The sequence below is a fragment of the Musca domestica genome, unplaced genomic scaffold (genome assembly GCF_030504385.1).
Source record: "Musca domestica strain aabys unplaced genomic scaffold, Musca_domestica.polishedcontigs.V.1.1 14, whole genome shotgun sequence".
Taxonomy (NCBI): domain Eukaryota; kingdom Metazoa; phylum Arthropoda; class Insecta; order Diptera; family Muscidae; genus Musca; species Musca domestica.
Genome location: NW_026712192.1, coordinates 16,194,989 through 16,218,004, shown reverse-complemented (window position 1 = coordinate 16,218,004; position 23,016 = coordinate 16,194,989). Strand labels below are relative to the sequence as shown.

At 35.0% G+C, this 23,016-nt stretch overlaps 6 protein-coding genes across 9 annotated transcripts; 2 read left to right on the top strand and 4 right to left on the bottom strand.

Annotated features, from left to right (window-relative positions):
- The first annotated feature begins 1,322 nt into the window (after positions 1–1,322).
- On the top strand, positions 1,323–1,879 carry LOC101899525 (small nuclear ribonucleoprotein F). The gene is made up of 2 exons (XM_005180945.4): positions 1,323–1,578; positions 1,643–1,879. Exons 1-2 carry the CDS (start codon positions 1,404–1,406, stop codon positions 1,732–1,734), a joined length of 267 nt encoding a protein of 88 aa, XP_005181002.1. The 5' UTR covers positions 1,323–1,403; the 3' UTR covers positions 1,735–1,879.
- Positions 1,880–2,396: 517 nt separating this feature from the next.
- LOC131801066 (cytoplasmic dynein 1 intermediate chain-like) lies at positions 2,397–5,403 on the top strand. Of its 3 annotated transcripts, none has more exons than XM_059119041.1 (7): positions 2,397–2,625; positions 2,703–2,834; positions 2,899–3,029; positions 3,167–3,283; positions 3,342–3,634; positions 3,696–4,149; positions 4,775–5,403. In XM_059119041.1, exons 1-7 carry the CDS (start codon positions 2,474–2,476, stop codon positions 5,284–5,286), a joined length of 1,791 nt encoding a protein of 596 aa, XP_058975024.1. In that variant the 5' UTR covers positions 2,397–2,473; the 3' UTR covers positions 5,287–5,403. The 3 variants fall into 3 exon arrangements, with proteins under 3 accessions (XP_058975024.1, XP_058975023.1, XP_058975022.1); XM_059119040.1 differs by having other exon boundaries at positions 3,125–3,283; positions 3,348–3,634; XM_059119039.1 differs by having other exon boundaries at positions 2,401–2,625; positions 3,125–3,283.
- A 1,983-nt stretch (positions 5,404–7,386) lies between these two features.
- Positions 7,387–9,588, bottom strand: LOC101901245 (transcription factor grauzone). The gene is made up of 2 exons (XM_005180955.4): positions 9,122–9,588; positions 7,387–9,059 (listed from the first exon to the last, which is right to left on the bottom strand). The coding sequence occupies exons 1-2, from the start codon at positions 9,242–9,244 to the stop codon at positions 7,455–7,457; spliced, it is 1,728 nt and encodes a 575-aa protein (XP_005181012.1). The 5' UTR covers positions 9,245–9,588; the 3' UTR covers positions 7,387–7,454.
- A 1,657-nt stretch (positions 9,589–11,245) lies between these two features.
- LOC101901076 (zinc finger protein 816-like) lies at positions 11,246–13,747 on the bottom strand. Of its 2 annotated transcripts, XR_009341715.1 has the most exons (3): positions 13,547–13,747; positions 11,568–13,480; positions 11,246–11,501 (listed from the first exon to the last, which is right to left on the bottom strand). XR_009341715.1 is itself a non-coding variant. In XM_020035863.2 (2 exons), exons 1-2 carry the CDS (start codon positions 13,670–13,672, stop codon positions 11,774–11,776), a joined length of 1,833 nt encoding a protein of 610 aa, XP_019891422.2. In that variant the 5' UTR covers positions 13,673–13,747; the 3' UTR covers positions 11,246–11,773. The 2 variants fall into 2 exon arrangements, 1 of the variants encoding a protein (XP_019891422.2); XM_020035863.2 differs by having other exon boundaries at positions 11,246–13,480.
- Positions 13,748–15,224: 1,477 nt separating this feature from the next.
- Positions 15,225–17,129, bottom strand: LOC101900895 (transcription factor grauzone). The gene is made up of 2 exons (XM_020035862.2): positions 16,917–17,129; positions 15,225–16,856 (listed from the first exon to the last, which is right to left on the bottom strand). The coding sequence occupies exons 1-2, from the start codon at positions 17,037–17,039 to the stop codon at positions 15,258–15,260; spliced, it is 1,722 nt and encodes a 573-aa protein (XP_019891421.1). The 5' UTR covers positions 17,040–17,129; the 3' UTR covers positions 15,225–15,257.
- A 1,969-nt stretch (positions 17,130–19,098) lies between these two features.
- Positions 19,099–21,344, bottom strand: LOC131801125 (zinc finger protein 726-like). The gene is made up of 2 exons (XM_059119234.1): positions 20,910–21,344; positions 19,099–20,832 (listed from the first exon to the last, which is right to left on the bottom strand). The coding sequence occupies exons 1-2, from the start codon at positions 21,030–21,032 to the stop codon at positions 19,213–19,215; spliced, it is 1,743 nt and encodes a 580-aa protein (XP_058975217.1). The 5' UTR covers positions 21,033–21,344; the 3' UTR covers positions 19,099–19,212.
- Positions 21,345–23,016: the final 1,672 nt, after the last annotated feature.

Here is a 23,016-nt window from a genome sequence, read left to right as displayed (position 1 = left end):
CAAAATGTTTGTATCGACAAAACATTTTTTGATCAGTGACTCTCCAACCGAATTTAAAAACAAAAAAAATATATATGTAAAATGTCAAAATTTATACAAAAAGTTAAGGGCTAAGTACATAAGAAGCTTGAAGTCATGGCACGGCCTATTTTGTGACATTTCACAAAGGAATTACAGAGCCGTACTAAAATCCTGCCGTCGTTTTTCATTATAATTTGACAATGACTTCAAGCTTTTTATGTATTTGCAGCCTTATGCTAGGAACACAATTGGAGCGAACGACGAATTTTTTCGCGGCGTATGTTCGTCGTCAAAAATAAAACACATATGTGTATATGGAAGTGCACACAATCACGGCACCGGCGAAAATTTCGTCGGTCGCCGCGAACTCAATTAGCTTTATTTCTATTTCATACGCCGGCGACCGGCGAACAAAACAGTACAAGGTGGCCATACTTGTACGAATTTTATGTGTTTTAGTAAATAAAGTTACTTTTTTCTTTAAAATTTGTTATGGTCACTCTACTATCTGTTACTCGTATAAAAAAAACATAATTAATTTGTTTATTTATTTGTGTACTTGCGCCTGAGTGAAGATGGATATCAGTGAATTTATAATAGAGAAGATGGACATAAGTGAAATTATAATGGAGAACGTAAAGAATTATGTGTTCTTGTATAATTCATTGTAGTCAACAAATGAGCAAAAAGTAAACAACTTCATCAGCTGTTTTATAATTTCGTCGGTATTGTGATCCATACGACGAATTTTCGCGGCTCATTTTGTCGCCGCGTAGGACGAAATTCGTCGTTCGCTTCAATTGTGTTCCTAGCATTAAGCTGCAAATACATAAAGCGCTTATTTGGTTGGCTTAAGTCATCGGCTGGCTTCTTCAGAAATGAACAAAGGAGCCTAGGGCCAAAATCGAACTAGGTCAACCTAAAACTCCTTTGTTCGTCTACGAAGAAGCCAGCCGATGACTTAAGCCAGCCAAATATGCGCTTTATGTATTTCCAGCCTTAGAAACATGTATGAAAATTGTTAAATGAAACATAAAATTAATCTTTGGAGTAAAAACTATAATATCTTCTATTCTTAATAATGCTAATTTCATGTATTTTGGTACAAATGCCTATAAAAATCAAATTCTTAAAAAAAATCAATAAAAAAAGGAATTATGCCGTATGAATGGGCTAATCCTAATTCTGAGAGCGAACAACGTTATTGAAATTGCAATTAAAACATAGCATGAGTCGAACAATCGACTACGAATAGTCGAGTACTCGGTTTTCACCCAAGTCCATAGTCGAGTTCGAGATTCAGAAGATTGAGTACTCGTTTGTTGTTTGCAAAACGTTTTCATCTCATATATTAAAGTAATAAATAAAATAATCTGTAAAAAATGTCTGCTGCTATGCCAATTAATCCCAAACCATTCCTGAATGGTCTAACGGGTAAAGCTGTGATAATCAAACTTAAATGGGGACATGAGTATAAAGGTTATCTGGTGTCTGTGGATGGCTACATGAACATGCAATTGGCCAATACAGAGGAACACATTGATGGTCAAGTCACCGGTAGTAACTTGAATAAATTAAGAAGAAGTAAAATTGTTACTAAGAATTTACGTCTAATTTACAGGAAACTTGGGAGAAGTCTTGATTCGATGCAACAACGTTTTGTACATTAAAGGCGTCGACGATGAAGATGAGGAAGGTGAAATGAGAGACTAATAAAAAGTACAAACCATTTATAATGGTCATAGCTTATAATGTACTAGTTTTACGTATATTTCATGTATAATACTTTGAATTCTATTATGAATTTGAAAAAAAATATTTTGTAATAAAAAAACAATCAACAGGATAACAAAATGTACCAGTACCTATTTCCTTATAATTTTACGATGACTCAATCAGCTCTAGTCTGAAAGTTGTCATGGAAAACAGCGATATAAAATGCTCTTGCTGCGGTCCTAGGGCATGTTTCCATTCGACTGTATCACACAGTGATAGGACAATAGTGAGACATCTAGTACTTTTCCTAAAGGTTATAATTGGACTAGGAGTTTTCCATTGTATTCCAATAAAATTTACGAACCATGCATAATGTTTCATGGCATATAATCTTATATTGTAGTAGGTTTGCAGTTAATTCATTTAGAATTTTGGCGCGAAAAAATGCAACAATTCTCAAACCATTGCTACTTATTCGTGTTCTCAAATTCATATGTTTTTCGAAATAACTTGTATTTGTGTTTTAGAGCCATACAACTGATACTGATGTAGGGTGCCCTTCGAAATCTTTATACAGTTATTACAGCAACACTCGGTGGGTAATTTAAGTTTATTCTTTAAATATAGAACTCAATATATGATGTAGTTGTGGTTTTATTAACAAGATGTTATTCAGAACATGACTGGTCGCAATATTTGCACAATTATTCAAAAGTAATACAGAAAGCATTTAAGAATGTCGGGAAAGAACTTCGATGATGTTATTAAACGAAAATTGGCAAAATTGGAGGAGATACGCCAGGAAAGAAAACAACTGGAGGTCTTAAAATCTGCACGCGATGCTGAAAAAGCGAAAGAAAAATATATTAAAAAAATCAAGTCGTTTGTGTTAGTATTGAGAATGCTGCTTTATGTAGGGAAAAACAAATATCTTTAATATCTTTAACAAAGTAATTTTATTTCAGTGATTTTGATAAAATATGTGAAGAAACGTTGAGATTAACACCACAGATAGAAAACCCCACAGTGTCTAGTTCCAAGAAAAAAGAAAACGAAAATATACAAATTCTCAAGGACAACGTTGAAACGCCTAAAAGGTACCTTGTACATATATATATATATGCTTTTGTAATAATTTTTTCTTTGTATGTTCATTCCTAGAGACATATCGGAAAAACTTTCCAAGTTAACAGTATTCCACACAGAAATTACGGACATTCAGCCTCGAGATATACTCACATCTACTAAGTCAACTCAAACTAAAAATAGCAATGCTTGTCTCCAACGTTTAGGTAACTATGCAATTCAATTTTAATTCTGTTCTATTCATTCTATTATCGAAATGAAAACATATGCAAATAATTATTATTTTGAATTTAAATATTAGTTATTAAAAATATTGAAGATAGCCACGATGATGACATATTAGAGGGAGGATTCAAATCAAAATTACCACCCGGTTGTATGTCACCAGGTTTGCCAAAGGTTGAATTTGTGCTGCCAGCCATAACTCGTTTAGAGAGCATAATTGAAGAGCGTAAAGCCGGTAAGGGACGCATGTGTAAAAACTCAAGACAATCCTAATCGAACATCAATATTTTTAGTTACAGAATTAACAGAAGAAGAAAAGTTAGCATTTATTTCCAATACTAATTTTCAAAATGCATTAAAGCGCATAGGTAGTGTAGTCGAAAATGTAGTTGCCAATAATAGAGATATAACAAAGGACTATACGAGACCTAACACCAGCATTGATGATGCCGACGATGTGTCATGTTCAGGAGTATTATTAAATGTCATGTTTGAGTGTGAACTTACAACCAATCGTTGTATAACCGACATGGATTGGTCGCCTTTTGTAGCTGATCGAATTGTCGCATCCTATCATTCCAATGTGGTATAATTAAACATACATATCTTGAGCATTTTATCCCTTACTTATTTTCATAATCTTTTAGAATGAACCCTTAGCACCAGAGGGTATGACACTGGTGTGGAATGCATCTTTTGGCAAAACATATCCGGAATACATAATGCATTCTTCCAGTGCAGTTATGTCAATTTGTTTCGATAACTTCGATCCAAACATTATTATTGGTGGAACCTATTCAGGACAAATTGTCATGTGGGATACACGTTCGCCGAAATCAATTCCAATACAAACAACCAAATTGAATAGCGGAGCTCATGTACAACCCATTCGATCTTTAAATATTAATTCTCATAATATTTATTCAATTTCATCTGATGGTCGTTTCTGTACTTGGAACATGGATATGCTGTCTAAGCCGATTGATGTTTTCACATTAGGAACCAAACAAAAACGTCCCATTGCAGCAACCTGCATGACGTTTACAGACATTGAATATAACGACTTCCTTGTGGGTGGTGAAGATGGATGTGTGTACAAAGGTAATTATCAAACTAAAGATATAGGATATACCATGGTACAATGAAGAGAAGGTAGGTCAACTTTGAAAAAATTGCAAGTATAGAGGTCTACCTGTTTGGCTTGTAATGTCAAAATTAGTATCAAAACAATAAAAAATCAAACAACTTGTTGCATTTATTTTGAATAAATAATTGAAAACCGCGATAACTGAATGAAAGGTCAATACTTCTTATCAAAATCATGTACTATATATCTCTAAAGGATTATTTCGCTACAAAAACTTGTTGCATTTATTTTGAATAAATAATTGAAAACCGCGATAACTGAATGAAAGGTCAACACTTCTTATCAAAATCATGTACTATATATCTCTAAAGGATTATTTCGCTACAAAAACTCTAGATTTTGTCGATGCATACGTTGAAATAAACATTTTGAAAACATCCGAATTTGAATATTTTCTGAACAATTTTTTGTTATTGAAAAGAAAACACATACATAAACAAATAAAGATGACATATTAAGCCAAGAAAATAAAAAAAAATTAAAATCATATGGTATCATAGCCCTACCTTGATATCATTGTACCATGGGATATACAACTACCTTACAATGCAAATTGAACTGAATATTTGTGACTTTTAGCTAATCGTTTCGATGCAAATGCCGGCATCAAGGCTAAATATGAACAACACGATTGTCCAATAAGTGGAATATCGATGTCGCACTCATCAGCCTCAGAATTTAATCACTTGTTTTTAACATCATCTATTGATTCGACCATAAAATTGTGGTCATTACATAGTGAAAACCCATTACATACCATTTATAATAACTTCGATTATGTCATGGATATATCATGGTGTCCAACAAATCCTGCTCTATTTGGCACTGTAAATGAAAGTGGTCATATTGATTTATGGAATATAAATATGGACTCTGAGGAACCTATTGTATCTACTATTGTAGATGGTCAACCAGCTCTTAATCGTTTTTCATGGATGCCAAATGCTAAACATATTGCAGTTGGTGATTTAGATGGAAGGCTGTATCTGTATGAGGCAGACAATAGATTAACACAGCCTGTTCACAATGAAAACTCTGCGCTTATTGAAACCTTGGATATGTTAAGGCAAAAAAGTTTAATAAGAGACTAGAGTCTCCAAATGCCATATTCTATTTTACTTTCTTGAGCGCAGTAGGGCGTATCGATAAAATTTAAATTTAAGAAGCCTCAGATATTTTTGGGAGTATATTGAGCATATACATTTTTAAGAAGCATAATATTGATGAATAAATATAATTATTTTTTTTTTATAAAAAGGGCATTTAGTATTACACCTAATAGAAGCATTTTCATATTCACTCATAGTACTTCTAATGTTGCCATAACCATATAAAAAAGATTTTCAAGCCGATCTTAAGATTTAATTAGAACCATGGTAGAAGAATATAGGTAGATGCATCAACGTTTGGGAACATTTATATGTCAACAATTTTTTAATGTTTTTTTTTTTCAAAAATAAGTAGATTTTTCTTTGCTTTCTTATACGACGACAAACGTAGGTTGTTCTGAAATGCATTTTTCAACTATATTAACGAATTTAAATAAATTGTCATTCAATGTTGTCCATTCCAAAATTGGTTTGACAGTTTATTGCCCCAGCAGCTGTGTTACGCTAAGTTCACATTGCACGTGATTCGCTCTTTATTCCTTGTTCGACTATTAATTAAGAAATATCTAGGTAATTCCCCACACAAAATTTGCTGAGCGAACAAAGATTTTTGTTCTTTGTTCCATTCAAATCAATCTCAGAACTAAGATGAAGTGTGTGCCATCCCTAACAAATGAGAGCATTTATCGAAAAAACAAATTATGACATTTAAAAATTCAAAATTGAAAAATTTAATGAAATTTTGGGAAGACTGAAAGTTATGAATGATAACTACAATGTTGAATGGCGTATGTTCATTCAAACGAAAGTAAATGTTGTTTTCTCTCCCATCCGAGGTGGGCATTTTGTCCACGAGATGAAATTTCTACAGAATCTGGAATCTGGAATATTTTCAAAATGTTTGTATCGGCAGAAAATATATTTGTCAAGTATCTCTCCATCAGAATTTAAAAAATAAAAAAATACGTTCAAAATGTCAACATTTACACAAAAAGTTGAAAACATGAATGAAAATTGTAAAATTAATGATATAATAAAATTTTGGGAGAAAAACAATAATTTTTTCTATTCATATTAGTGAAAATTTCATGTATTTTCGTATAAATTCCCATTAAAATCAACAAACAAAATTTTTGAAAAAAGGAATTATTTTACTATGAATTACGAATCGTGCGTATGAACGGGTTAATTCGTGTACCTAATCATGGCAGAAGAATACAGGTAGATGCATCAACGCTTGGGAGTATTGATATGTCAAAAAATTGTAATTGTTTTTTCAAATATAAGTAGGTAGTAGTAGGGCATATACGACGATGTGGACCTGCATAGGCAACTTTTGTCATAAACCATTACAATATTCAAATGCGAAACAATTCCGGCGAATAATGTCGCTAAAATCATCAAAATATCGAATATCGGAAGGTACCGTTATATGGGGCTATATATCGAATTTCGGGAGGCGCCTTTACATGGGGACAGTACGAAGACGTGGACCTGCACGTACAATTGCATTGATAATGGGCTGTAGTATCCATTACGAACTTCAAATACCAAATTTGAAACAATTCCGGTGAATAATGTCGCTAAAATCATGAAAGTACGGAATATCGGGAGTTGCCGTTACATGGGGGCTATACGAAGGCGTAGACCTGCACAGAAAATTTTCTGTCATAGGCTGTAGTATCCATTACGAACTTCAAATACAAAATTTGAAACATTTCCGGTGAATAATGTCGCTTAAATCACCAAAATACTGAAAATAGGAAAGTACCATTGTATGTGGACTATACCAAAACGTAGACCTACATGGTCCATTTTCAATTCCAAAACTTCTGCAGACATAAAACACATTTGAGTAGAATTTTATCAACCCACTTCATTCCGTTCGGAAGCCTCGACACCCCTTAAGGGGCAGAATTGTTTTGTTCAGACTATTTGGAATCATAATTTCAAGACCATGCAAAGTACTTCCCTTCTTTGTGCTATAAAGAATTGCCTAATCACATAAGTTTTGGATTTTCGATAAAATACTTGTCGTCTTCACAAATGAAACTCAGTTATTTTAAAATATTTTTTTCCTACATATGTATATTTATTTACATTGCACTAATTACATAAAAATCTATGTATCTAACTATTGTATAAAATATTTACATAACTATTTCCTGTGACACTTGTGCCATATTAATACTCGCCGTCATTGGCTTTTTCGATCTAGCTGCAGCCCATTCTACGGGATGGGCTTTTTTACGATGATGATGCATATTAGAGCTGACTTTAAACGTTTTCGGACAATGTGGACAGGTATAGAGATCTTCACCTGTATGGCTGGCCATATGCTCGCGCAGTACTAGACTGGTTTTAAAAGCCTTATCACAAATGGTACACTTATATTTCCGTTCTGCTTGATGAACATATTTCTTATGACTAAGTAATGCCACCGAGGATGGAGCCACTTTTCCACACTCGCTGCATATGTAAACGGTTTTGCCGTCATTATGAGCCACCAATTTATGACGCTTTAGGCTTGCGTGGGTGTTTAACTTTGCACTGCACTGATCACATGGCCATTTTCGTCTCTCTATACCAGCGTGCTCTTGCAAATGTGTCCGCAGTGAATAGATGCCGCGGAAAGTTTTTCCGCACTGATCACATACACGTTCAACATTGTGAACCATTCGTTGGTGTACAATACGACGTTGTTCGGTTGGAAATCCCTTGCCACATTCGCTGCACACATGATCCTTGTTAGGCTCGTGTATTTCCATATGACGTTTCCACACTGGCTTTTTGGCGAAACATTTATGGCATATTGGACACTCAAAGGATCGTTCCTGTCCCTGCTCGGTATGCTGTTCGTACATATGATTACTCAAAGTTCGTTTATTTGTACAACATTTGCCACATAGTTTACACTGGAAGGCACCAGGATCAACATGGACGCGAATGTGTTCTTCCAGCTGATGACGACGACTCAACTTTCTTTGGCAACAAAGAACATAACACCTCTGCTTGGGGTGTTGTTTACGAAAGTGATTTCGTAAAGCCATCATATTTGGGGCAGTTGCACTGCATAGGTAACAGTCCAAATCCTGTTTCCATTTTGCTATAAATTCGTCAATTTCTTTGGATGATCTTTTCGTTGAATTATTGGGTTTTGTTGCGCCGACTTCATCATTTGAGGGTGCTGTATCGTCCGCCGCATCCTCTTCTTTTAATGTAACATCATTTATTAAATTGTCTACCTCGCCAGAATTGGCAACATCTAAAACGCTTTCCTTAACGGTTGTTGAATCTTTCACTTTTGGTTTTCTTCCCCGTCTTTTGGGAACGTTAATGCAATCATCATACTTCTTGGTTTTGGAGGAAATCTTCCTTTTACCTTTTGAACGTGTTCTCATACATTCTAACAAAGGTTTGTCATCATCGGAGCTGAAGTATGTATCACGATGGTCATCGAGTCCATCCACTTCTGGAAATCCAATAAAGTCTTTGTCATATCCATTGTTCTCGATATTGGTATTACTTGCAGTGGTAAAAATTTGAACAATATTGTCCTTATAATCTAATACAGATTCCTCAGTAATGGCATCTTCAGTTTTAACTATCGTCTCCGGCTCTACCTGTGAGCTAGTATATTCATTTAACTTGGATTGTGCCAGTATAACTGACACTTGAAATTTATTGAAATCATCTATGTGGCGCCAGCATCCAACACATATTACGGGTTGTTTCTCCTGATCCAAATTCAAAAGCTGTAATATAAATAAGTAGTGTCCTTAACAGTAGATAACAAATGCCACAAAGCTTCACTTACAATTGGATCGAAATATTTGACAGTGGTTTCGTATATGGCATTGCTTTCACCATTTTCATCGCACAATGTTTCATATTGACTGCAAATTTCAACACAAAGTCGGCACAGAGTTGTTTGAGCCATCTTTCAAGATTGAGCTGAGAACATTCCAATTGAATAGAGATTCAGTACAGAGCCATAGTACTGTTGAATGTACTTATGCCATTAAATTTCTAAAGTTTCGCGATTTTTTCTTGGTTTTAGCAAATTCGATCGTGGTCCATACATTCCATTGATAACCCCACAGGTAGCATCTGGGATAGATTTAGCTAGTTTATTATATGTCGCCTGCTGGAAATACAATTTTGTAGCGCAAAAAGGCCGAAATATCAGGACAATCTCAAGTTAATTTCTTTGTTTGGGATTTAAATATATCCGTTTATGTGAATTTATCCAGGTTTTTTGTTATTAAGTCCTCGGTGGGTCTTGATTTCCACCAAAAATATTTTTATTTACGAAAACAATTGAAAACGTAATCGAAAAAACATCGTTAAGTTATTAGAAACGTAACGCAACGGAAACTTAGAATATGTTTAGATTAACGTCATTTATGCTTTTTAAATCTGAATCTCGTTTCCGTGCCCAGGATCCAATTCCAAGAAGGATTATACTAAAAAATATATATATCGAGGCCGAGTTCCACAAAATGGAAACGTACGTCTCGAAATTCACTCCATTCGGAAATTAAATAAACCTGAAATCGGATTAAGGCTATATCCAAATCTGAACCGATATTGATAAAATTTGGTAGACGTATTTCTGGGCTGCATCTGATATCTGATGCCAAATATCATTGTTGTCGAATACACATTACGAATGTGAGGGACTTAAACATCAAATCGGATGAAACCTATGTATGGGAGCTATAGCCATATCTGAACCGATTTTCACCAAATTTAATGTACTTGCTTCTAGACGGAATACGGTTGGATGTACCAAAATTCTGGACTTTTGGACTAATATTGGCCATTTGGTGCACAATTAACCCAAAATCGTTTGAAGATATATATGGGAGCTCCATCTAAATCTATACCGATATCGATTAAATTTGGCAGAGGTATTTCTGGGCTGTAAATGACATCTGGTACCAAATATCATTGTTTTTGAATGCCATTACGAATGTGAGGGACTTAAACACCAAATCGGATGAAACATATATGTGGGAGCTATACCTATATATGAACCAATAAAACCAAAATCGGTTTAAGATTTATCTGCGTTATATCTAAATCTGATCCGATTATCACCAAAACAAATATTGTTTGAAAATTTCATCTCAATCACAAGAATACATGGACATGGACGGACGGACAGACGTACTGACATGCATAAATCGATTCAGAAAGTGATTCTATGAAGATCCTCAAAAGTAACTATGGGTCTAGTTTTGATGATGATGGCGATCGAACCATTTCTTCTGGCACTTTCCCCATACGAGGTAAACGATCATAAAATCCGAGGTAAGCATCCGATTCACACATCACAATATTTCCATAAACACAAGATCTGTTGTTAAGATGATAGAAATCGGACCATTCTTTCACATAGGGATCAAGATATTTGTGAAATCAAAACGCTCGAAGAAAACTTTCTTCAAAATTTAACACTTAAAAAATTTTTTGCTAAAGCAAGGTCTGCTGTAAAGATTACATATATCTGCCAACCCCTTCTGGTACTCACCCACAAAGAGTCACAATTTTCAATTATTTTATCTGTCATAACTTGCGAAATGAGTCGGCAATATTTCTCTCAACCAAAAATCTGATAGGAATATCTTATTGATCGAAATTTATTATTTCGCATAAAATTGGATATAAATGTTCGATTTTAATCAAATGTTGCACATACCAATATTTTTAACTGTATTAAATGCATTATGAAAATACTTGTTACTTGTTACCTCACGCATATTTCAATATTTTCCAAAAATTTTCACATATCTTATATATAGTCCAAATCTGACACGTTGTAATATTTTTGTCTGTCTTAAGTCAGATACGAGTTGGTCAATATTGCCTAACTGTTTCAGAACCTCCCCCATAAAGGGTCAACAGTTTGAATAATCATAACACAAGGCTGAGGGTATACATCTGTCGGCAAAACCGACTGATACTATTTTATTTTTTTAATATGAGTTAATAAGGCGAGTTGTGTTTTTCAAATTAAAGCAACCTGCCCTACTTTGCAATGGTTGTATCATGACTAGGAAAGTTACAACATACATTTTGTAAGAATTAATTAGAAATCAGCTGACCAAATATATTTTCTCCATTTGCTTTACAATTTCTGAGTCGAAAACACTCATAAGATTTTAGAATAGATATTGCAGACAGACTATACCCTGCAATAAAAATGATAATATTTTCAAAATAAACTAACATTTTCTATTTTCCAGTCATATAAATACCTGATATGTATCAGTGAAACCCAGTAACTTCTCAGCATAGGTATTTCACTCTTGATTCACTCTTTTTTATTGGACCTTTATGTAAACACACAACATCCTGTAACATTTTGTACAATTTTTACCCAAGATTAAGATCTACAGACGATACACCTGGTCTGTTGACAATCGTGCAATGTTCCCGAAAACATTCAATTTTTCACATCTCTTCACATAACTACTTCGTTGGAGACTTGATTTATATCGACCTTCGCTATGATTGGACGATTTAGTCTGCTCTCAGCCCATTCTTTGGGATGTGCTTTTTTCCGATGATGATACATGTTCGAACGAGCTCTAAACTTTGTTGGACAATGTGGGCACGTGTATAGGGATTCACCAGTATGAGTTGTCATGTGTTCACGTAAATAAACCGCTGTCTTAAAGGCCTTATCACAGATTGTACATTTATATTTACGCTCGGCTCGATGCACAACACTTTTATGTTTTTGCAAAGCTTCTTCGGTGGCGGCAATTTTTCCACACTCGCCACAAATGTACACGGTACTACCGTCCGTATGAGCCACCTTTTTGTGGCGTTTCAGGCTGGAATGTGAGGACAATTGGGCTTTACAAATATCGCAGGGCCATTTAGGTTTCTTAATGCCCTGATGATCCAAGAGGTGTTGTCTCAGGGCATATGCACCATGGAGAGTCTTGCCACATTGATCACAAACTCTGTCAATATTGTGTACTCTTCGCTCGTGCAACTTCCGAATTTCATCGGTTGCAAATCCTTTACCACATTCCTCACAGACGTAATCCGTTCCAGTTTTGTGTGTATTCATGTGATGTTTAAGTGCCCATTTCTTATAAAATCGCTTCTGACACATTGAACATTCAAACGAAAGTTGTTGACCTTTTGCCGTGTGCTTCTGAACCTTGTGTTTATTCATATTCTCGCTTGTTTTAAAACATTTTCCGCAAACATCACATTTAAAAGCACTCGGATCAAGATGTATCCGAATGTGTTCATAGATATGGGATCGATGTCGCAATTTAATTTGACAGCAGATGACATGAAAGTAATGTTTGGGATGACACTCTCGAAAATGTCGACGTAGTGTATCAACGTTTGGATAAAGTTCAGAGCAAACCACACACTCAAGATCTTTTTTCCATTTTGCTATAAACTCGTCTATTTCCTGTATCTTACGTTGCCTGGCATATTTATCATTTTCCGTGGGAGTTTTGGTGTCAGAATGGTCATCATCGTAACTTGGTTGTGATATATTGCCATCTTGAGAATCCTCTTCAGATGTAAAAGACATATTTTCGGCATCCGGAATGTTTTTTTCGTTAGGCCTCCTGTGTTCGCTGATTGCTTCCATTGTGTGGCTTTTTATTGTAGGCTGTTCCATCCTTGTCTTGCCTTGTAATTCTTTCCACGTATATTCATCTTCAGAGCCATATTCACCTGAATTGTGATCTTGAGTATTGTCTTCTTTAAATGTAAATGACATGCCTTTTTCAGACCTGTCGTGTATTTTGTCAGATCTTCTACTTTCACCGTTTGCTCCGTTTATGTCATTTCCAGACCTAGAATATTCATTTTCCGATTCAATCTCAACTGAATCAGAATTTTCTTCGGAGCATTCTTCCGTAAGAGAATTATTTCCATCATCTCCCTCTACGCTAATTTCCAGTCCTACAAGTAACATATCCTCATCGTCTAGGTCGTCTTCTACAACATCCTCTGATAATTGATCGTTCAGCTTATCATCTTCTGGTTTAATGTCTGTCGTTTGGTCCATTCCCAAAGAGAATTTCTTTTGGGCATTGTATATAATTTGCTGAAATTCGTGGAAATCGCTAATGCTGCGCCAACACCGAAAACAAATGACCGTATTTTTTTGGTCCATGTCCAAATTCAGCAGCTGTAAAAAAGGTAAAAAAGACAAGCTTTTACAACTATACACAACAGTCAATAGCAAAAGTCTTACCATAGGATCGAAATATTTGACTATCGTTTCATATACATGCGTACTGTTACCTTCATCATCGTAAAGATTTTGGCAATTGCTACAAATTTCTACACAGAGCCGGCACAATGGGTGCGTTTCCATCATTGAGTACTCCTGACTACCAAACAGACCATTACATTACTACATTACTGCAGGCAACTGTGTTGTGTAGTTCACAAACGAACTAGTTCAAATGAACGATTCACTAAAAAACAGATCAACGAAAAACCAAGAGTAAAATACGCTTACAATAATATATTCATTTCCTATTAAGGACATCTCTCAGAACTATTACCAATCTTACTAAAGTATACTTTTTCCCCGAAATGTTTGACTTCCAGTTATATTTCCCTTGAAAATTTGTACTGACCCGATTTCTACTATTAAGGTTCTATTTGAAATAGGGAACAAGTAAAAAACAGCTGGCCGGGCCGAGCTTTTAATGCCCTCCACCATTTGGAAGGAACTTGAAAAAAAATTTAAACTACCACTATATGGCGACTATAGGAAGGCGTGGACCTGCATACGATTTTTTTTGTCATATGCTGTAGTACCCGTTACGAACTTTAAATGCGAAATTTTGCAACAATTCCGGTGAATAATGTCGCAAAAATCATGAAAGTACAGAATATCGGGAGGTAACGTTATATGGGAGATATACGAAGACATGGACCTGAACAGACAATTTTCTCTCATAGGCTGTAGTACCCATTACGAACTTCAAATACGAAATTTTTAACAATTCCGGTGAATAGTGTCACTAAAATCCCCGTTATTTTGGGGTCCATACAAAGACGTGGACTCGCATAGGCGATTTTCTGTCACAGGCTATAGTGCCCATTAGGAACTTTAAAAACGAAATTTGAAACAATTCCGCTGAATAGTGTTGCTGAAATCATCAAAATACCGAATAGTAGGGGGTACCGTTATATGGGGGCTATACGAAAGCCTGGATCTGCATATGTAATTTTCTGTCATAGATTGTAGTTTCTATTAGGAATTTCAATAATTTAAATAATCCCGGTAAATAATGTCGCTAAAATCACGAAAATACCGAATACCGGGAGGTACCGTTATATTGGGGCTATTCAAAAACGTGGTCCGGCATGGCCCATTTACGAACTTAACCTGTCTACTGGGAAAATATGCATGTATGCAAAATTTTAGCATTCTATATCAATTCGTTCGAAGGATAGCGTTATTACAACATATAGACAGACGGACATCGCTAAATCGTCTTAGAATTTTACGCTGATACAGAATATATATACATTGTGCGGTCTATCTATCTAACTACTTATCAAGTCAAAGTAACCTCTTCATATGACCACTTGTTGGAGCAGGCTGTAAAAAGCTTTCAATGATATATACGTTGTATAAATCGGTTCAGATGTTACTGGTTACGAATCAATATCACAGCCTGATCTAAAATCGGATAGAAATTGGTAGCTATATCTAAATATGTCTTTCAGTTTGCATGTTACAAAAACAAAGGTTGGATTTAAAAGAAATATGCAACTGTGGACTAGGGAAATGTATAATGTTGTGACATTCTACGGTTAAACTACAAAAAACAGGACATGTCAACGAAAGCATTGTCACATCCTGCCATTTACTCTTTAACATGAAAGCAAGAAAACACATAATTTCTTTTTTACTTAGCAAATATTTTGATATTTATTAACTCTATTTACAATACCACTTCGTTTGATACTTGATTGATATCAACCTTTGCTATTGTGGGCCGATTCAATCTGCCTTCCGCCCACTCTTTGGGATGTGCCTTTTTCCGATGATGATGCATGTTGGAACTGACTTTAAACGTCTTGGGACAGTGCGGACATGTATACAGATCTTCGCCGGTATGCGTAGCCATATGTTCGCGCAAAACAACAGCCACTTTAAAGGCTTTATCGCATATTGTACATTTGTGTTTGCGTTCAGCTTGATGGACATACTTCTTGTGGCTGCGCAGTGCTGTTTCGGTTGCAGCAATTTTTCCGCATTCACCACAGACGTATACTGTGCTGCCGTCATTGTGCGCCACTTGTTTGTGACGCTTAAGACTGGAATGTGAATACAATTGGGCATTACATATATCACAGGGCCATTTTGGCTTCTTAATGCCCTGATGTTCTAGTAGATGTTGTTTCAGGGCATATATACCGTGGATGGTCTTGCCACATTGATCACAAACTCGATCAACATTATGTACGGTTCGTTCATGAACCTTGCGGCGCTGTTCCGTTGCAAATCCTTTGCCACACTCACTGCACACATAATCCGTTCCAGTTTTGTGCGTTTCAATGTGACATTTTAAGACAGTTTTCTTGGCAAATCGTTTCTGACATATAGGACATTCGAATGTTCGTTCTTGGCCTTCAGCGGTATGTTTTTCAAGCTTGTGACTATTTAGACTCCGGCTCGTTGTACAGCATTTGCCGCAAACATCACACTTGAAGGCATCGGGATTTAAATGAATGCGAATATGCTCTTCGATATGAAAACGATGACGTAGTTTGCGTTGGCAGCAGGTAATATAGCATTTCTGTTTGGGATGGAATTCTCGAAAATGTTTCCGCAGCGACGTAAGATTCGGATAAAGTTGACCACAAACGACACATTCCAAATCTTGTTTCCATTGAGCTATAAATTCATCTATTTCCTGGGTTCTACGTTGTCTACCAACGTTTTTCGCTGGTGGTTTTCCGACAGAATTGTCATCGGTGTCGCCACCAATTGATGATGATAAATGCCCATCTTGAGAATTGTCTCCATACGGAAAAGAATCACATTGATTCTTGGAACTGTTTACATCAATTTCACTGGACTTGTTGACATCAGCACATTTCGGCTTCCTTCCACGTTTCTTAGGAGTTTTGCCATTGTCTTCCTTTTTATTCGGACTTTTTGTTTTGGTACGTTTCTTTCTGGTTTTCTTTAGACATTCTAGCAATGGTCTTTCGTCGTCTGAAGTAAATTCAACGGAATTATGAGGTTCGTCATAAAATTCTTCGGGCAGAGATATCTCATATTTATCATCTTCTGTGGTAACGTTGAGTGATTGATCGATCAGCATACTTTCCACCGGATCCTCCTTAACAATGTCCAGCGGAATGTGTTCGTTAAGCGAATCGTCTTCAGTCTTGATGTCGGCTTGCTTCATATCAAATGCCAACTTCGTTTGGGCATTGTACACGGTCTGCTGAAATTCATGAAAATCGCTGATATGCCTCCAACATGGCAAACAAATCACTGTGAGAGATTTGTCCAATTCCAAACTTAATAACTGTAAACATAGGAAGATTTGTTTATGCTGTTGTCACGAATTGGGGTTTTGTTGCCTTACCATGGGATCGAAATATTTTACAGTTGTTTCGTACACTTGTGTACTGCTGCCATCCTCGTCGTAAAGGTTTTTGCAATCGGCGCAAATTTCCACACATAATCGGCATAGAGTTGATTTATCCATATTTACTTTTCTAACTTTTCCACATTTGTTTATTAAACAAACAAGAGAAATTAGAGTTTTTCCGATTCCAATGCGAATGTTCAATAGAAATGTTCATTGAAGTGAACCATAAGGAGGATGATCCAGTTGTTTCGTTTAGTTCGACTAGTTCATTCAAGCAATGGAAGTTATCAAAATTCCAAAGCTAAAATAAAACTGTTAACATTTATTTATTTATAATTTATTAATTTTTGTATTTTTTATAAAAGAAAGGCTTAATTCTAGTTTAGTAAAAACTGTTCAGTTTTTTCGAAATTTTTTTCAGTGGTAGGTATTTTTACCCTTATCCTGGGAAACTATTTTTTTCTTGGGGGGACGGACCTGGGACCCCAGATATACAATATAGATATAGTTGGAAAGCTTAAAATACCTATCCAACAAGTGGTCACATGATGGGGTAAGATGTTACGGTTCGGAAGTTATAGTTAAATGATCGATTTTTTGGACCCCGATTTTTTATAAAACCCCCAAAAAGTCAAAAAAGGGTTCCTTATGGGGGACAACAAAATTGATGCCAAATTATAGCTGACACTCTTACCTTTCCAAAATGCTATAATTTGTGCTAATTACTGAGTCCAGTTTTAACCAGTTCATTAAAACTATGTTTTCAATAACAGCATTTTAAACCCTTGTAAATTTAATTTAAATGTTTTATTTATAAATATACTTATTAATAATTAATAAAATTAATCTAGAAAAACTACATGAATATTGTTCTATGCGAATATTAATTTTTTACATTTTAAAACTCTATTTAAAATAAAAATGTTCACCATTTTCTCAGGTTTTAGAGCAAATAATACATTCATCTGGTATTGAGCGTTGTCAAAAGCATATGGAGTGGTATTGATCGTAGCACTGTTTAAGCTTTTGTTTTTATACCCCCCACCATGGTATGGTGGGTATATTAAGTTTGTCATTCCGTTTGTAACACCTCGAAATATACATTTTAGACCCCACAAAGTATACATATGCTTGATCAGCATAAAATTCTATGTCGATTAAGCGATGCCCATCCATCTGTCCGTCTGTGGAAACCACTTCAGCTTCCAAACGAAATTAAGTAGGTTGGTAAAATTTTACTCAAATGTATATTATGTCTGCTGGACTTTTCGTAATGAAAATGGGCCTTGCCGAACCACGTTTTGGTATAGCCCCCATATAATGGTACCTCCTTATTTTCAGTATTTTGGTGATTAAGACGACATTATTCACCGAAATGGTTTCAAATTTGGCATTTGAAGTTCGTAATGGATACTACAGCCTGTGACGGAAAATTGTCTGTGCAGATCCACGTCTTCGTATAGCCCTCAGCATTTGAAGTTCGTAATGGATTTTAAAGCGTATGACAAAAATTGTTTGTGCAGGTTCACGTCATCGTATATCCCCAATATAACTGTACCTCCCGACAAGCGGTACTTTGTTGATTTTAGCGACATTATTCACCGGAATTGTTTTCAAGTTTCGCATTTCAATATTGTAATGGCTTATGACAAAGTTGCCACGTTGTCGTATGGACTCTAATATAACGGCTACATTCGGTATTTTTAAGATTTTAACAGAATTTTTAACGGATTTTATTTATTTTTGTCATTTACTTTTTTTTTCTTTTTGAAAACAAATTCGTTCCAAATTTTTAACAATTTTTTTTTTTTTGAAAATTGCTATATTCGTTTAAAGATCGGCCTGCCATACTTACAGTTTTTTACTTGTTTATGAAGGCCAAACTCGTTATTTTTGTCAGACGTCGTTATTTTCTAATTTTACTAAAAATATGCCACTTTTTTGCGAAGTTATGAATTAATTTCAAATGTGAAAATTATATATGAGTTCCAAACATTTATCCATCACCGATTTGGCAAATAAAAAAAATACATAAAAATATTTATTATTTAAATTTACCACAAGCGTGGAAAAAATAAACGGATCATATAAATTAAAATTTTGACTCAAAATAAAAAATTTTGACTCAAAATACATAATTTTCGTCAAAAATGATCTACTTGTCCGGCCTTGCGTAATGCAAAAAATCGTACTCCTGTGTTTTCCATGACCTACCTTGTATATTATTATTTACTAATATTATTATTTTTTATTTTACATGAAATTTTTATTCTATAGAAATGTGCACTTTTTACATAATAATTTCATTGGATACCAAAGCTATATCTACTTTTTTCGTTACCGGTTTATTTATCCTAGCTTCAGCCCATTCCTTTGGATGGACCTTTTTTCGATGATGATGCATATTAGCGCTAACCTTGAATGTTTTCGGACAGTGCGGACACTGATAGAGATCTTCGCCGGTATGTGATGCCATATGTTCACGTAATATTTTCGGAAACTTAAAGGCTTTTTCACATATATTGCATTTGAACTTTCGTTCTATTAAGTGAACAATTCTCTTGTGACTTCGCAATGCGTTCTCTGATGTAAACACCTTGCCACATTCACTGCATATGTAAACCGTACTACCGTCGTGGTGGGCTATTAGCTTATGTCGTTTCAAACTTGAATGTGAATTCAGTTGGGCGTTACACTCATCGCAAGGCCATTTTGGTTTTTTGTAGCCGGCATGTTCCATCAAATGCAGTTTAAGGGCATAAATACCATGTATGGTCTTGCCGCATTGATCACATACCCGATCGGCTTGATGTACCATTCGCTCGTGAATTTTGCGCCGATTTTCCGATGGAAACCCTTTGCCACATTCGCTGCATACATAATCGCGACCGGCTTCGTGTACCTCCATGTGGGTTCGTAAAATGGTTTTATTGGCAAACTTCTTATGACAAACATCACATTCAAACGGACGTTGTTTACCCTCTTCTGTGTGCATTTCTTTTTTATGTTTGGCCAAGTTACGGCTATTGGTGCTGCATCTTCCACATTCATCACATCTGAAGGCATTAGGATTAATATGTAGTCGTATATGTTCGACAATGTGAAATCGATGGTAAAATTTCCTCTGACAGCATATAACGTAGCATTTTTCTGTTGGGTGCATTAGTCGAAAGTGTTTGCGAAGTAGTGTAAAATTTGCAACCGTTGTTGGACAACATACACATTCCAATTCTTGTTTCCATTGTGCAATAAATTCATCACATTCTTTTGTTTTCTCCTTTACGGATTTCTTCTCACTATTAGAACCGTCATCATCTTCCATTTCATTAGCGCAAGCATTGGGGTCGTTGATTTGATCTTCCACATGCTCAATTTGTAATTTCTTAGGCCTTCCTTTCCGTCTTCTATTGGTTGTATGTTCTGTCTCCTTTTGTTTTTTGTTCTTATTTGGGCTTCTAGGTTTTCTTGGCTTCCTAACAGCCATCGGCGTCTCTAATGATTTGTCATTATTTTGTTGCTTATTCGTCTTACTTTTATTTTTCAATCTATTTATGTGTTCTATAAGAGGCTTTTCATCGTCATCAGTGGAGAATGGGTTGTCATCCCTAAAGTCATCTTCATAGTCGCTGCCAAAGTCATGTTTATCTGAGGTGATATTTTCATTCTTAAGGCTATCATTAAAAATTGGAATTTCCGCTGTAGCTATCTCTCTGATTTGTAGTGGTTCCTGCAATACCTCCTCTTCCAACTTAACTTCAGGAACTAGCTGTTTAACATCGTTCTCCAACTGGGCCTGCAGTACGGCTTGAGCCTGAAGCACTGATTGTTGAAAACCATAAAATTCACTGATATGATGCCAGCATTCCAAGCATATAACTTTTGAATCCTGTTCATTTGCAGGACTTAGTAACTGTTAGAATTCGGAAAATGCAATATAGATACATAAGTAAATTCCAAATTATTACAAGAAACTGTTCCAACACTTACTATTGGATCAAAATATTTCAGAGTAATTTCGTAAACTTCATTTCCTTGGCCATTGTCGTCATACAGGCTTTTATATTCTGATTGCGAGGACACGCACAGGCGGCACAATGATTTATTGTACATTATTTACTTTAAATGTATTATTACATTTTATATGACTCCTGCTGCAATAAATTGGTACACTGTTCCAGTAGTGTTATGGGCTTATGTCCACCAGCAGATGTGGCTAGAAGCACTCGCAGCAATTCTTCCTTTTGACTGGTATTATCACTAAGGTATGCATTAGGGCCACAGCCGAAAACCAATTGGGAAACAAAAATGAAAAACGTCCCAACGAAGCGAATATAAAGGCCAAAAAGCAATACTTGATAAAAAATAAACAGAAAGCAAAGACTCCGGGTACTCTGTTGTTTACGAATGAGACATGAGAAAATTGAACATCTTCACTAAAGAGTGCGGAACTAGCTGCTACTATCGTTTTTCCAAATGCAATTATCTGTATGATGGTTCCTTACCCCAGGGTAGCATAAATACAATTTTTTAGTGGTCAAGACCAATATGGGCCCTACTCCGAAAATTTTCTACTCCCTTGGAAACAAAAGAAACAAAGATGGCAAATAAAAGCCAAAAATAGAAGAAAATGACGAAGACTCCAAAAATAGCTTAAATCATACAATAGTTATTTATGATCGATATCATATTGCAGGTCATGCAAAAGCTGCAAAAGCGATTTAAGGTATCTTAAATGTTCGGGAAGAATTTTTGGAAGGATAGAAATCCTTTTCTTACTAAAAGTCCCATTCGCTCTACTATTTTCCACCCTTTATATTTGGTATTTTACTGATTGTACTCCCAAAAATATTTGCAATTTGAGCTCTCATTGGACGGATTATTGTCACATGAAAAAGGTAGGTCCACGCTTTGAAATAAGCCCCATTAGTCATTTTTGTTTGTTTATATGTCTGCGCATCTTCCAGCTGAAGCACGATGTAGGCCCTGGAGTTGAAAGGTAGATGTCAGTTAACATCTTATTTCGCACTTATTTCATTTTTTTAGTGAAAAATTGTATATAGTGAAAAATTATTCTTTATTTTGTTCACAAAAAATCCGCTGAATTCAATATGATAATACAAATTAAAATAAATTGACAAAAGAAGAATAACAAATTGAAAAAATCTTCAACTTGTTTGCTGATTTTTTACAGCAACTGTTTAAAGATCCTTACAAAGTTTGTCAATAGAATGTACTTTTATTTTAAAATTCAATTCAATTCAATTTTGTTTGTTTATATGTCTGCGCATCTTCCAGCTGAAGCACGATGTAGGCCCTGGAGTTGAAAGGTAGATGTCAGTTAACATCTTATTTCGCACTTATTTCATTTTTTTAGTGAAAAATTGTATATAGTGAAAAATTATTCTTTATTTTGTTCACAAAAAATCCGCTGAATTCAATATGATAATACAAATTGAAATAAATTGACAAAAGAAGAATAACAAATTGAAAAAATCTTCAACTTGTTTGCTGATTTTTTACAGCAACTGTTTAAAGATCCTTACAAAGTTTGTCAATAGAATGTACTTTTATTTTAAAATTCAATTCCATTGGAAATTTTTTTCGATATTTTCCCGTTTTGAGAATTTTTGCAATGAGATCTCTTTTTTCGTGTTTTTTTTTTTAACGATTTTGAAAAAGTAATTTTCACATAATTCGGTTCCATGTAACCCGCCATCAATTTCAGTTCTCAAGAAATCAAGTCAATTAAATAAATTGGTATTAATATTCGAATTCAAAAATTTTTTTGGATATTATCTTTTTCGGATAGGAGACAATTCCGAATTTATATGAATCATTAAAGTCAGTTCAGCGGTTCTTAACTTATAAGCGTAGTAACTAACACAACTTTCTTTTATATATATATATATATATATATATATATATATATATATATATATATATATATATATATATATATATATATATATATATATATATATATATAAGGGGATTTTAGATAAATCGAAATAGTGGGCGTAAAAGGAGGCGTGGTCAATATTTTTTTCTTTAAAAACCTAACTCGGGGTATGACAAACGTTTGTACAAAAAATTA